This window comes from Petromyzon marinus, chromosome 61 (genome assembly GCF_048934315.1).
Source record: "Petromyzon marinus isolate PM22_M1 ecotype Great Lakes invasive population chromosome 61, UKy_Petmar_22M1.pri1.0, whole genome shotgun sequence".
Taxonomy (NCBI): domain Eukaryota; kingdom Metazoa; phylum Chordata; class Hyperoartia; order Petromyzontiformes; family Petromyzontidae; genus Petromyzon; species Petromyzon marinus.
This window is the reverse complement of record NC_133727.1, coordinates 9468005-9481830: the sequence shown is the minus strand read 5'-3', so window position 1 is coordinate 9481830 and position 13826 is coordinate 9468005. Positions and strand designations below refer to the sequence as shown.

The following is a 13826-nucleotide window of genomic DNA, read 5'->3' as shown; positions in this document are numbered from 1 at the left end:
GCAATGCTGTAGTCATAGCAGGTACCACCAAAATCGGTATGCACTGCTGTAGTGATAGCAGGAACCACCAGTTGGTATGCAATGCTGTAGTTAAAGCAGGTATCACCATAGTCAGTATGCACTGCTCTAGTAAAAGCAGGTACCACCAAAGTCGGTACGCGCTGCAGTCATCATAGCAGGTACCACCACAGTCGGTATACACTGCTGTAGTGATTGCAGATACAACCAGTCAGTATGTACTGCTGTAGTGAAAGCAGATACCACCACAGTCAGTATGCACTGCTGTAGCAAAAGCAGGTACCACCAGTGGGTATGCACTGCTCTAGTAAAAGCAGGTACCACCAAAGTCGGTATGCGCTGCAGTAATCATAGCAGGTACCACCACAGTCGGTATGCACTGCTGTAGTGATAGCAGATACCACCACAGTCAGTATGCACTGCTGTAGTGAAAGCAGATACCACCAGTCAGTGTGCACTGCTGTAACAAAAGCAGGTACCACCACAGTCGGTATGCACTGCGGTAGTGATAGTAGATACTACTGTAGTGGGTATTGTTAGCGTAATATGCCGTCACCACAACTGACACGGTGTAGCGCCAGGAATGGGTCAACAGGGGGCAAATGCGAGTCCGGCCTGTATAAAGTAACGTCGTTAGGCCAGGGCACCCAGAGGGTGGTTCGGAACCGGAGGTACACACCCCAGGCCCCCAGTGGAGGCTGGGGGATTACGCAAATAATACAGGTACCTCCAGAAGGTTCTGGAGAGTAGGTGTGGCCAGGGGCGGAGTGGCCCTGGGCACCGTATATAAGCCGGACCTCTGAACGGGTTTGCCAGTCGCTGTCAAGCAAAAGACGGAAGAGTCAGCCCAAAATAGGACCCTGAGAACCCCTAGACCCAAGTCCTTGTCAGGGCCGGGACCGAGTGGACCAGTGGTCGGGACCCGAGGACCTTAGGTGGGTCGGGTCAGGCTAGCCTCCCCTAGATCTCCCCCTAGCCGGAGGGCTGTGATATAGGATGGTCCCAGTGATTAGGGCACGCTCGCCCGGAGGCTATACCTCCCCAGGGTATCGGGTGAAGGTGGCCGTTACCCCCTTGTGTTAGGGACCTTGTGTTACTGTTATTATTGTTATAAATAAACATGTCTCCATCCGTACCCACTACACACACTACTGTAGAGTCGTGCTTCGTGATGCCCTGTGGGATTGTAGACTCAGACGGAGACAAGGGTTGAATATTCAGGGCTGCTCGCTGTTTATTCACGCCAACATCCGCACTCTTCGTTCCGTCGTGGGTACTCACTACTCCCTGTCTCTTAGCCCTCTCTCCCGACTCCCTCGAGCTTCGTCCAGGCTACCTCAAACTCTTCCACCCATAGCCTCCTTTGCCTCTCCGACCCAGGAGACTTTCTATCTGCTACCTGGCTCCTCTCTCTCTCCGACTCTCCTTTGTCTCTAACCCCTCCCCTTCAGGTTCCCCTTTTATCCCCATAGTCCGGGCTCCTCCCTTTTACCTGGCTCTCCTCCTTCTACCTGCCTCCCTCACTAGCAGACATCTCACTCTTTCTACTTCCCCTCCTCTCTCGGCCTTCTGGCACTCCCCTTTTTGCTTGGCCCCCTTCCCGCGGTTGCCCCTCGTTGGGTTCCCGCAGTACTCCTCTACACTACTATAGAGTTAGTAGATAAAAAAACAGTCAGTACATACCACTATGGTCCGTAAATACTGCTGCAGTTAGTAGATACTACTATAGAGTCAGTAGATACTGCTATAGAGTTAGTAATTACTACGATAGTCAGTGGATACTATTATAGAGTCAGCAGATACTACTATAGAGTTAGTAGTTACTATTAGAGTCGGTAGATACTACTGTAGGACCAGTAGATACAACTACAGTCAGTAGATACTACTATACACTCAGTAGATACTACTATACAGTCAGTAGACACTACTGCCTCAGTAGATACTACTGTGCAGTCAGTAGATACTACTACAGAGTCAGCAGATAGATGCTACTTACTCTGTTGTATGTAGAGTCTGTAGGTATATTACCTACGCGGGGGTAAAAATATTGGAGGGGGGGACTAGTCCATCTGAACTGCCAAAATCGCTGTCCGTGGTACTAACGTTAAGAAAAAAACCGCCACTCTTATCAAATTTTCTTGCTGTGGTTTTCACACCTGATGATGATTGCTTGTGTTGCAGTCGAAACGTCGTAATAATTTTATTGTTTTATATTCTTATTATTTTATTGTTTCCCTTCTAAGTGACTTTACCGAAAGAACCAAGAATATATTTACCCCCACTTTCTATAACTTTTTGTTGGTAGAGAAATGGACAAACGACCTACCCGGTTTTCAGAATAGCTTAATATCTGTGTACGTATATGTAATGTTTTAAAGATAAGTTTTGAAATATATTTTTTTCCCGGGCAACGCCGGGTACTTTCCGCTAATTACTTAATAATACGCTTCCAGGCCGTACTCAGCCTGTAGCTGTCAGAGCGGTTAAAATTATTTATATTTCTCTCAATTTCAATGGATTCTCGATTTAGTCTCAGCCAGTAATAACTAGTTTGACACAACACTTCAACTTTATCAAAATCAATTGAGTGTCCTTGTTGACAAGCATGTTCTGCCACTGCCAACAGTTGTGTTTGAGATAATTTAATATTTTTTCAGTCTTCTTTTAATCTTACGCTAATGTTACGTCCCGTCTGTCCAACACACCGGTGGGCTGAAGCAGTAACGTAATTGGCGCGTTGTTTACGTGACAAACCTTACTGGCTGTGTCGGGTGGTGGAGGGTTACGACACATTTATATTTTGATTTAAATTTTGATTTAAAGCTTTCGTGACTGCAGGGATTGATATTCTTGGTTCTTTCGGTAAAGTCACGTAGAAGGGAAACAATAAAATAATACTTAAGCGATCTAACCCAAAAACCTTTATTATGAGTAATAAATTATCATTACAGCAGCGACGTTCGCTCAAATGACAATCACAATCACAATCGCATTGTGCTTCCGATTGATTACCATTGACAAAATTATAATTTTGAGTGTCCTCCCCAGGTCTGGACAGAATCCCATTCGACGTATAGAAAAATACACACACAGTCAGTAGGGGAGATCTACGACAGAACCGTACACCAGAAACAGAGCAGCCAGAAAGGGGAACACACAACAGCAGTTTCAGCAAAGCCTTACTTTCGTCTGAGTCACAGCAGCTTGGCGGAGCAGGGCTTGCGTGCAGGCGGGAGGAGCTGCCGCGCCGCCAGTGGCCACTGCCGCTGCATGCGTGTTGCACCGTGCTGACATCGTCAGAGTCATCGTCAAACATCTTACCGTCAGGACCAGGATCCATGAAGCTCAGGGCTGTGTAACAAGAGGTGGTCAGAAACTCCGACAACCTGCCTGCCTGCACCCTGTGGTGGAAAGGAGTGTGCAAAGGGTGCGCGGGGAGGAGACGACAAGAGAGGAGAGGGAGAGATGATCGCGTGGAACGAGGCAGCGCAGCTATACATTAAAAAACCGTGCAGCGCATCAACAGGAGGCTCACTTCGTCGTGTAATAACGTACGGCCCTTTTGTCAATCCACCACTGCTAGGTGAAGGCTTCACCACACTCTTGACAGTCATGGGAGCTGTTTTGTCCATACTGTGCTTAAATGGTCAGTCTGGATTGTGGGTTGGTAAAAGAGAGGGGACATAGCTCAGGACCGGTTCAGATATCGCTCGCCATCGATGTCAGCCATTGCCAGGAATCGAACTAAGGCAAAATGCGTCAATGCTCTAACCCCCTCGCTATCTCTTACATTATAAAAGTGACTTCTTTAAAATTGTGTGTTTACATCTCCATGAAGATTACATGCTTTGTGCCTTCGACTGGCATTGCACGTGGCTAAAGCTCCGTGATATTGGCCACCCGTTGTCACTTGCTTGAGGTCAGGGGTGTGTCAGCTCAGATAATGCTGATTACACTGTGTAGGGATGCTTTCGTGGTGTAATGGTTGGGACACTGGTTTTGCCAACCAGATGTTGCAAACCGACACACCTGATGACGACCGTTTGTGTTATGGTCGAAACGTCGTGAGAATTTTTATTGTTTTATATATATATATTATTATTGTATTGTTTCCCTTCAACGTGACTTTACCGAAAGAACTAAGAATATGAATTACTGCAGTCACGAAAGCTTTAAATCAAACATTTCAGATGTTGCAAGTTCAATTTCGAATTCTGGCAGTGCATGTAAAACGCATTGAACAGGTTTCTTAAATTTCGCACCACCCCCATCTCTGTCCACCCAAGATTACAAATAGGTTTGTGATAAGCAGTTCTCATGTGGTGGGGTACTGAGATTAGTTTGGTGCTCTCAATGTTCAAATGATGGCCCAATTTGTTGAGCTATTATTTGTGGCCAGGTCGCTTCTGAAAAATAAGTGAATACATCAGTGGGCTTTGCCTGGTAGGATGGGGATGGTTTAATTTTAATTGTTTCTGTTTAGGTTATTTGTTTACCTTTCTTGTACTTTGCAACTCCTTTCACGTGTTCGTACTGTTTGTTGTTCTACCGTTCTTACCCGCCCCTACTGGACATCTGTGAAAAAGAGCTTTATAGCTCATCAGATTCCTCCAGTATAAATATTTTGATTCTGAAAGTGTGAGCGATTTCGCCGACCTTTTTCAATGTCTTTAGCAAGAATGCAAAAGTAGGCCAAAATACCTTCGGGAAGGGAGAGGGGCTCTCCAGATCTCGCTAAAATTAAAGCCCTTTCACCAAGAGTGGTTCGAGCAAGTAATTTCCAGGCTGCGCCTTTATATTAATACTGTACCGTGTCACTGGCCTCAAATACTTTGACATGCTGTCACTGCATAGGAGAATGTTAAGATACTTTGACATGCTGTCACTGCATAGGAGAATGTTAAGGCCCCCAAGAAGTCAGCACAGCCCAATAGGTAGGGAAAGAAGCCTTTCCTGCTTCTGTTCGCACTTAAGGGTAGCGCATATGGCCAGGGTGGCGAGGTGTTAACTACCTCGCCTGGTATACAGGTCGTGGGTTCTATCCCGACCCCGAAGCCTGGTGTATATTTGGAGTTTGCATATCTCTCTCCCCATGGTCATGTGGATTTTTTTCTCCGGGTCCTCCAGTTTTTTCGCCACGTTTAGAATCATTGTGCGTTCAGAGTATTTGGCTGCCCTATATTTCCACACAAGCCACTTTGTTGAGCTATCATTTATGGCCAGGTCGTTTCTGAAAAAGAGCTACATAGCTCAGTGGGCATTAACTGGCAAGATACAAAAAAATATTTCAAACATAATTTATTTATCACACGGGCTTCTATCTGAAATGTTACTTGCTCGATTGTTACGATTATTCCTTACCTCGCTCCGGCAAAATAGCCGTCTTGGAGTTTCCTCAAGGTGGCCAAAACGGCAGGGTCAACATCCTTGCCGCTCTCCGCTGCACGACCACACACACCATACAGAGGGGGATGTCACAACCCGGCAGATCTTATATTATCTTACATTTATATAGCGCCTTTAAACGAGGCGCTTAATATAATAAATATGCAGTATAAACAAAAAAAATAATTTAGATGGCAGGGGCATGCGAAGGATGAGTTATGGGTGACTGCGATAGAGGGCGAGTACGGGATAGTGAAGGGTAAGGGAGGTGTTCACAATAGAGGGGTAAGTAAGGGATAGGGAAGGGGATGGGAGGGAATAAATGGAGGGGCGGGGGGAGGGGAACAGGAAAATAATGGGCAATGGAGAAGAGGTGAGCTTTGAGAGAGGAACGGGAGGAAGTTAACGGGCCAGATTGTACAGATGCAACACAAAATCAAAACCAACCCCGAGGTTACTACCTAAATAAATACTGCTGTAAAAATTTATCTAGAATGCCCATTGGGCGAGAGAATTAATAATACAAATATTTTTGTTGTCGTTTGTTTTTCCCCCCCAAGTGTTAACCCGACGGTGCTGTCAGCAATACACAATGAGATGAAGGATCCATTCTGATCTTTCACACAGCAGCGCGACCCTCAATGCTAGAGAATGTCCCACAGGAACCAGATATCACAGAGCTGCCTCTTAAATCCCTTCAAAGTGCCCTCCTCTGATCCACAGTGGAGGGCAACACTCTCCCACCCACTCTGCTACGGAGAACAATGTTTGTCGCAAGAAAATCAAATCAATATTTAATTCTCAGAGCTGAAATTTTGCCAATTTATTTGACTCGCCAAATTTATTGTGATGGATTTTTGTACACTCATTGGCCGCCGGGCTGAGAACATAAACTCACTACACTTGAGAACCTGGTTAATCACGGGCTGCTGCCCAGATTTGATCCCAGAATCTCAGCAGTGCCAGCTCAGAGCTCTGACCTCAAGACCCAACCAACACTGCAACTTGTATGCAATTTACAATTCTCATTTTAACGACGAAGGCGAGATAATCAATGGACTTCCATGTGCGCCAACCCCATCGTGCCAACATCGTTTGCCAGACTCCTCACTGAGCATGGTGTGCGTGACGGGGAACGTGACAGTTGGCCTCCCAGTCATGCGCCAGCGCGAACACAGGTACGACAGATCCGTGCGCAGCATTTCCACGATCATGCGGCTGTCCAAGGCCAGGTAGAACTGCTGCTCATCTATGAACTACACACGCAGAGGAAACGGCAGATTAACCAGGAAGACCTCAAGTGCATGTTATAACAAACCTGTGCAATTGCACAACTCCAAATAAAATCAATATTTATTGTACTTATGGAGGTCTAATATATATGCATTGTTATGCATTGTTGACTGTGTATAATCAGAATCAATGTGCCCACATCAGGTGAACCGAGTACTTTACCATACTCCAGGCTCCTATGGCAGGGAGTAGACACTCAAGTGAGGCTTTACCGGCTCAACAATCGAAATAAATACATTACACTCCGGTCATCCTCGCAGCGGCTTTTGGCTAGCACATTCAGATGTGCTTCTGCGGCTGTCTGGAATGCTCTTCCTTACAATATTAGGAAGCCACTGGAGCTATACACTTCTAAATCTAGATAAAAAACTAATTTCTTTAGAACTGCTTTTTGTGTTTAGTTTGTTGTACTTCCTCCGTACCTCCGATTAGCACGGTTGGCTACATGCGGTGCAAAGGAAGTTCAACATATAGTACATAACGATGAAAAGAAAAAAACAATCTGGCACAAGAGTCGTACCTGGGGAGTGAAGGCGAAGATGTTGTTGCGGATGACGTAGAGCTTAGATGTTCCCAGGACGCCAATGTGGTGGTACGGGCGGCCAGACAGCTTCAGCTTCTTGTTGCGGCCTTCAGCGAGAGGACATTCGCAGCACCATCATCACCGCACTCACGATGCACCACGCGGTCGCACGGCCTCCAGCTACTCAAAACAGATCAGTGTTTTAAAGTGCGTGCATGTTACGGGTAAGGTCTACTTTTTTTTGCGTGAACCTTTTGTGGTTGAGAATCAATGAAGGAAATGAAAATACTCTGGAGAAGATGCCATGACAGCCAATATGAGCGGGTAGGCGGGGGGGGGGGGGGCATTAGAAGGCATCGTTGAGTCTCAAAACTCTTTTACAATGTATTTGTTGTGGGGTGTGATGCTGCTGTGATGTGTAATCCCAACTAAGTACTTTGCAGGTAATTAGCATTGCGATGTTTGGCCGATACCAGTTACCATGTATGTTTCCTTTGAGCTATGGGAGGAATCTGGGAAAACCCAGAAGTCACCCATGCAGAACAAGGGACGAACATACAAACTCCACGCAGAAAGGCGCTCGAGTCGGGAATTGAACCCAGGGCCTTCCTTGCCATTAGGTATGAGTGTCACCACTGCGTTGCAACCTTGCCACCCAAGGCAATAAACGTGCAACAAGTGTAGGGTGGTGGCGAGGGGGCATGCGTGCCTCACCCAGACGGGCATAGATGTGGCTAAGGATGCGCGCTGGCTGCACGCGGATCGGATGGACGTCTGCCGTGGTCTCCACCATGAAGCCGTGGCTCTGCAGGATCTCCTTGATCTCATTCGTCTCGGCCAGGACTGCCACTGCACGCGCGGGGGGGGTCAATAAGCAAACGGGACCTTTAGGCCCTTTTTTTTGTCGTCGCATCGCAAGACATGTCGACCAATCAGAACACTCGCAGAGCAGCACACTGTAGAAGTAGACAATCATAGAACTACCCCTGGGATCCTTTCTAGTCGAAGTTTTTTAAATGCACCCCAGGGGGCAAAATGTCCCCTGTGCACATCTCGACAGATTATCCAGATCATTTATTTGAATAAATTAATAAACGGCATGCCAAAAAACTTGCACTTACTAAAGGAGAAGAAAACGTGATTTGTGCCAACAGCCAAAGGTAATTCAGTTCATAAACAAATACGAATGCATACATGACACAGGACAACATTATCACTAAAGTGTCTCTGCCAGTGACCATGTGTTGGTGTCTGGTTGCCCTCTGAGGTGCTCGTTAACATACTTGCCCCAACGGTCTGTTAAGTTTATATGGGGGGGGGGAATCTTGGTCTTTGTCTCTATTTCCCCTCTGCAAGAAAATCGTTCCCCATCCCTGCCGTGGCATAACGCTGGACTGAGCCGTCACCGCTTAGAGTGGGGGGGGGGGGGGGGGGAGTCGAACCTTGCACAACGACATCTGGCTTGGGAATAGTCGACAGGCGTCTGTTGAGAGGGTCGATTTCACCGGGAGCCAGGAATCCCTGCCGAAAGAGAAATGCACCGACCGTGTCCCACGTCGCCACTCGAGTCGCAACAACGCTCAGTCCACACCATAGGAGAGGGCTCACTTCGTGGAGACTCTTGCACGTGTACAGTGTTGTGTCAATCCACTGCCGGATGGCAGCCTCCCTGAAGGCGTGGGTCATGGGAGGTTATATGAGCACTGACAACGGCAAATTTCTTAAATATTGATATGCAGATGATTATGTTTGTTGGTTAAATAATCTACTATACTTTGTGTGCAATAAAAAAGGACCATTGCCTGAAACGTCACCTATTCCTGTGTATATTTCCATTTAGGGCTGTGTTATTGACGAATGCGTTGAGTTTTTGTTCATCTCTGCTTGTGCATCACTGCCAATGCAGCAGCATCACCACATAATCTGCTTCAGAGATGCGACGGCTCATTTGACATTTTCTATTTAACAAGGGAGACGTAAACGACCCGTGTTTTCTCGCTCAAGTTTTGGAACAGCGCCAAGTTAAATGGACAATAGAGTAGTTTCAAACACAGTTTAGCTCTTTGATACTTATATGGTTTTTTTGCAGAGCATATTTGGTCTGCAATCACTTTAGGAGTAATCATCTAAAAATGCCAAACTTTGTTTTGTACCTCCAGTAAAAATAATAAATAATGAATATGAAGGGACAAATCTTAAGGTTTAGAACACATTTTTGGCAATTTCACCATACAGTGGTTTCCTCACATTGTGTGATGAGGTCATGGGGTCTTTTATGGTCAATTTATAGGAGAGGACATTCTTTGACAGTGTACATATGTTGAACTCCCCAGGTGCCACTCTTTCCTTTTGTGCAAGATCGTTTATTCTTCTTATCCGTACATAGCCAACCATGCTAATCGGAGGTACAGAGGAAGGACAACAAACTAAGCACAAAAAGCCGTGGTAAAAAAAATCGTTTTTAATTTAATAATCGTCCCCATACCCCGCTCATCACCTCCCATGCAGCATTAACAAAAAAAATCTTACCCAACTGAACCAATAAACGACAGAATAAAAGCGATTGCTTATATAGTCAGATTAGAGCCGGGCTATAATGATGTTCACTGAACGCAGGCGGAGTGGGGCATGCATGCAAGTGCCACTGTGGGTGTGCTACCTCTGCCAGCAGGCTGCTGAGGATATACAGAGACTGCCCCCACATGTGCGGCAGCTTCCCAGCAGAAACCCGGTCCACCGTGTGCGGCTTGCGGTACTCCTCCTCCATCTAACAGCGGCGGTGCAGGCAAGACATCGCAAATGGGAAGACTTTATGAAAGGCGCCACACCAAACCCACGTTCATCGTCCTGCGAATGGCCGCCCCATCCGCATCGGGAGGGGAGGCACGTGCATGATGCGTGACGTGGAAAGGTGACGTCTCACGGAATGCTGTCATTGCGTTGGCCACCAACGATGAATCCTTTTAACGTTGGTTGTTTTTTTCGCCAACTTTTTGGTGCCATTTCTTAATTTGTTGCTTCATTTTTTTGTTTGGTTGGTAAGTAAAGTTTTAATTTGCTTGGTAGTGGCTGTATATAGGATTCTGTCCTTATATATAATTCATGTACAGCGTTATAGAATGCTATTGGCATATATGACACTCAATAAAATGTAAGTATTACTCAACTTTTGGGGAGTTTGTTTTCTTCATTTATTTAGTTCCTAATAGCACAGGTTTATATGAAATGTAACTCATTGGATTATATTTACGAGAGTTACCGTGCCCAGACTAGATATTAACTTGTCGTTACTGCATGAGGTGGCATTACTTCAGTCACTCCAATTTCTACATGTGGCCAACAACAGTGACCTATGTGATTACCATGTTAAACGATGAGTTTACGCTTCTTGGCCATATAAATAAATCAGTACGACTCACGTTTTGCTATCTTAGGTGGTACCGAGTCGGAAAGCGTTCATGAGCTACACTTGGGAACCGGGTTTAAACACAGGCGGCTGCCCGGATTCGAACCCAAGGTGGTCAGAGATGCCGGCCCAACACTCGGGAGCTCCGAGTCACCCCCAGCCGCGACTGTTGGTGTTTTAGCGTTGAGCTTCGTGTACTACCTTGTCAGGGGGTACGCAGTACAGCTCCGGCAGATACCGCAGCCCGTTCTTCCCTCGGACGAGGATGGCCTCCAAGGCTTCTCGATACTCCTCAACCTATAAGCACGACACTTGCATTAGTATGGCTCGAAATGTCCGTATAATTATACAATCTCTCTTTGTAACCATAGGCAGGGGGGTGGAGTGGTGGCAGCACACGGCGCAGTGAATCCCGCCACCTGAGTTAGATTCCTACCAGAGGTAATCCCAGAGACGGGTCATATCTGAACCGGTCCTGGTTCCCCATCTTCACCAATCCACACTGACCAGCGTGGTGATGTATTGTTTTTATCATTATTACTACACTTGTTTACCCACGAAAACCTCAATGAGTCTCAATACACTTTTTTTAGGAGGGTCCTGCCAGGTTTTCACAGGAGGCGGCGATGTTAGTATGTGTAATCCCAATTTAATAATTGGGATGTTTTGCCAATACCAGTTATATAACAAAAAATATTTTTTTTACTGTGGGATAAACCAGAGAAAACCCATGGGGAGAACAAACAAACAGTCCATAATATATGGTCAAATAACCCCCACGACCAACAAAAAGCTGTGAATATTTATACGTCTAGGATCTGGTAACCACTGAAGAATTCTGTGTGTCCGACTGGCTTGTAACATATTGAGGCAGCAGCCCAGGTGGTCATCGTCGTTATTTCACCTGCTCGTGGTTGTTCATGAAGACGCCGTCGATGATGAAGTATGTCCAGAACACTGGCCACTCGCACTCGATGTTCTCAAACAGCTTGAGCTCGGCAGGCTCGTAGTACAGACGGCTTGGGTCCTAGTGGGCAAGCCATCCGCCACACCAAGCAACTTGGCAATTAACAAACATCAATTCAGCTTGGCGGCAGACAGCAGTGCAACAAAATTAAATTGTTGTAGTGCTTCTATTCTTCTACCCACCCACCTTTACCAACGCAAACTGACCAGCGTGGTGAAGTATAATCAAATAACTCCCATGGCCCACATGGTGTGGGGAATCAGTAGATTTCGCAAGAGCTGCACATGTACACATTAGAGGCGGGTTCCACATTTAAAACATTTGGAGTTTTAGGATTTTTAAGGACAATTTTATATTTCTGGATTATGTAAACATTTAACACATCTTCTTAAATGGCACCACAAAATGCCATGTGACCACTTTTGGAGGGAAGAGAGCAAACGTGACGGGTGATGTCGCTTCACGTGACATCATATTTTTGTAGAATTCCAAAAGTATTTTTCTTTCCATATCATGCGAAATTTCGTGTCTAGACCCAAAGTTTTGTGTCTAGATTTTTACTATTGATCATAAAATCGAAAAAACATTGCAAGTGTATGTACACTTGGTAACCATCATTCCAGATTGGGACATTATCAAACAAACGGTATTCAGCAATCACAGCTTAAAAGTCACTATCACTCCGTATTTATCATTCATAACTCAGCAATTTCCATTCGTGATGCAACATTTATGATTCGTGCCTCATCGTCTTACCTATAAAAGGCATTTTACTGGTAGGAACGAAGTTGTAAACTGAGTGTACCAGCCTGCAATAGATTAATGTGTCCGTTCGTCCGTCCGTCCCCTTTCAATACAATCTCGTGCTGTTGGGGTGTAAAAATAAAATTGCGCAAAATTCCAATGTTCCTACCAGCCCACCCTGCAGGGACCTGTTTGTCTGTCTGTCTGCGGACAGAAATTTGAAAAGGATTTGGCTCACAAACCGTGGGGTTTACGTTTTAAAAAATTAGCCAGGTACCACACCATAAGCCCCGTAGGTGAGCCAGCGCTATTCCATTTCCCTACCGTTAACGTTAAAGTAGTTAAATTAACAATCTAGAGATATTTTTATTTATTTATTTACACTTGTCTACGAGCACCAAAGCACGCATTCATGACAAAGCTGACCGGGGGTTGCCCCTAGCAATGCACACGCGCGATCGGTGGAGGGGAATTATCATTCGGGTTAAAAATGCAATAAAAATACACAAAATGCTGAGGTAAATTCTTCACAGTGTGATGTCCTTTTCTCTCCCCCCCACCCCAATGTGTGCAGTGACTACTTTAGAGTCGCTAGATGCTACTACTATAGGCCGTAGATACTACTGCAGAGCGGCCGGGGGGGATCGTGGGTGGGGGGTGAGGGGTCGCAGCCCAGCCCCAGCCTGCCAAGGTGCCACCTCGGCCGGCTGGGCAATCTAGGCGAGGCCAGGGGCTCTGCACGGGACTAGGCCTCACCACGGCACTGTTAAGTACTATTTTCGTGCTTCTTTAGCTAAACTCACGTAAAAAGAAAATAATAATTTTTTAAAATTCAGCTAGTAAATATTATAAAATAATTATCTGCGTGTGTAGACAACTAATATATTAAAAAAAATTAAGTTAGGAAATACTAAAAGAATAAATGTGTGTCTAAGTCCATGTGTGCGTGTGAGCCGATGTGCGTGTATGCGTCGATGTGTGTACGTCCGTGTGTGTGTGTATAAGTCGATGTGTGTGTGTGCAAGTCAATTTGTGTGTGCGTGAGTCGATATGTGTGTCAGTCAATGTGTGTGTAAGTCCATGTGTTTGTGTGTGTAAGTTGATGTGTTTGTGTGCTCGTTGATGTGTGTGTGTACATCCGTGTGTGTGTATAAGTCGAAATGTGTGTGTGCAAGTCAATTTGTGTGTGCGTGAGTCGATATGTGTGTCAGTCAATGTGTGTGTGTTAGTCAATTTGTGACCGTGGTGTGTGTGTGTAGACAACTAATATTTATAAATTAAGTTAGTAAATTTTTAAATAATGTGTCTGCGTCGATGTGTGTGTGTAAGTCGATATGTGTGTGTGTGGGTCCATGTGAGTGTGTAAGTCAATTTCTGTGTGTGTGTGTAGGTCCATGTGTGGGTGAGTCGATGTGTGTGTGTACAAGTGAAAATTAAAAAAATTGTGTGTGCATGTAAATCGCTGTGTGTGAGTCGATGTATGTGTGTGT

General features: G+C 45.6%; 1 protein-coding gene across 4 annotated transcripts in view; it reads right to left on the bottom strand.

Moving 5' to 3' along the window:
* LOC116955682 (phosphorylase b kinase regulatory subunit alpha, liver isoform-like) overlaps positions 1–13826 on the bottom strand; it is a 75061-nt gene that overhangs the window by 37455 nt on the left and 23780 nt on the right. For 3 of the 4 annotated variants that reach the window (XM_076053527.1, XM_032976926.2, XM_032976927.2), the window contains exons 10-18: positions 11530–11652; positions 10827–10922; positions 9879–9986; positions 8662–8740; positions 7934–8068; positions 7217–7326; positions 6515–6659; positions 5380–5458; positions 3202–3419 (exon numbers count right to left, since the gene is read on the bottom strand). In XM_076053527.1, coding sequence (XP_075909642.1) covers positions 3202–3419; positions 5380–5458; positions 6515–6659; positions 7217–7326; positions 7934–8068; positions 8662–8740; positions 9879–9986; positions 10827–10922; positions 11530–11652 — 1093 coding nt within the window. The remainder of the gene's footprint in view (positions 1–3201; positions 3420–5379; positions 5459–6514; positions 6660–7216; positions 7327–7933; positions 8069–8661; positions 8741–9878; positions 9987–10826; positions 10923–11529; positions 11653–13826) is intronic. The other variant, XM_076053528.1, reaches the window with a different exon arrangement.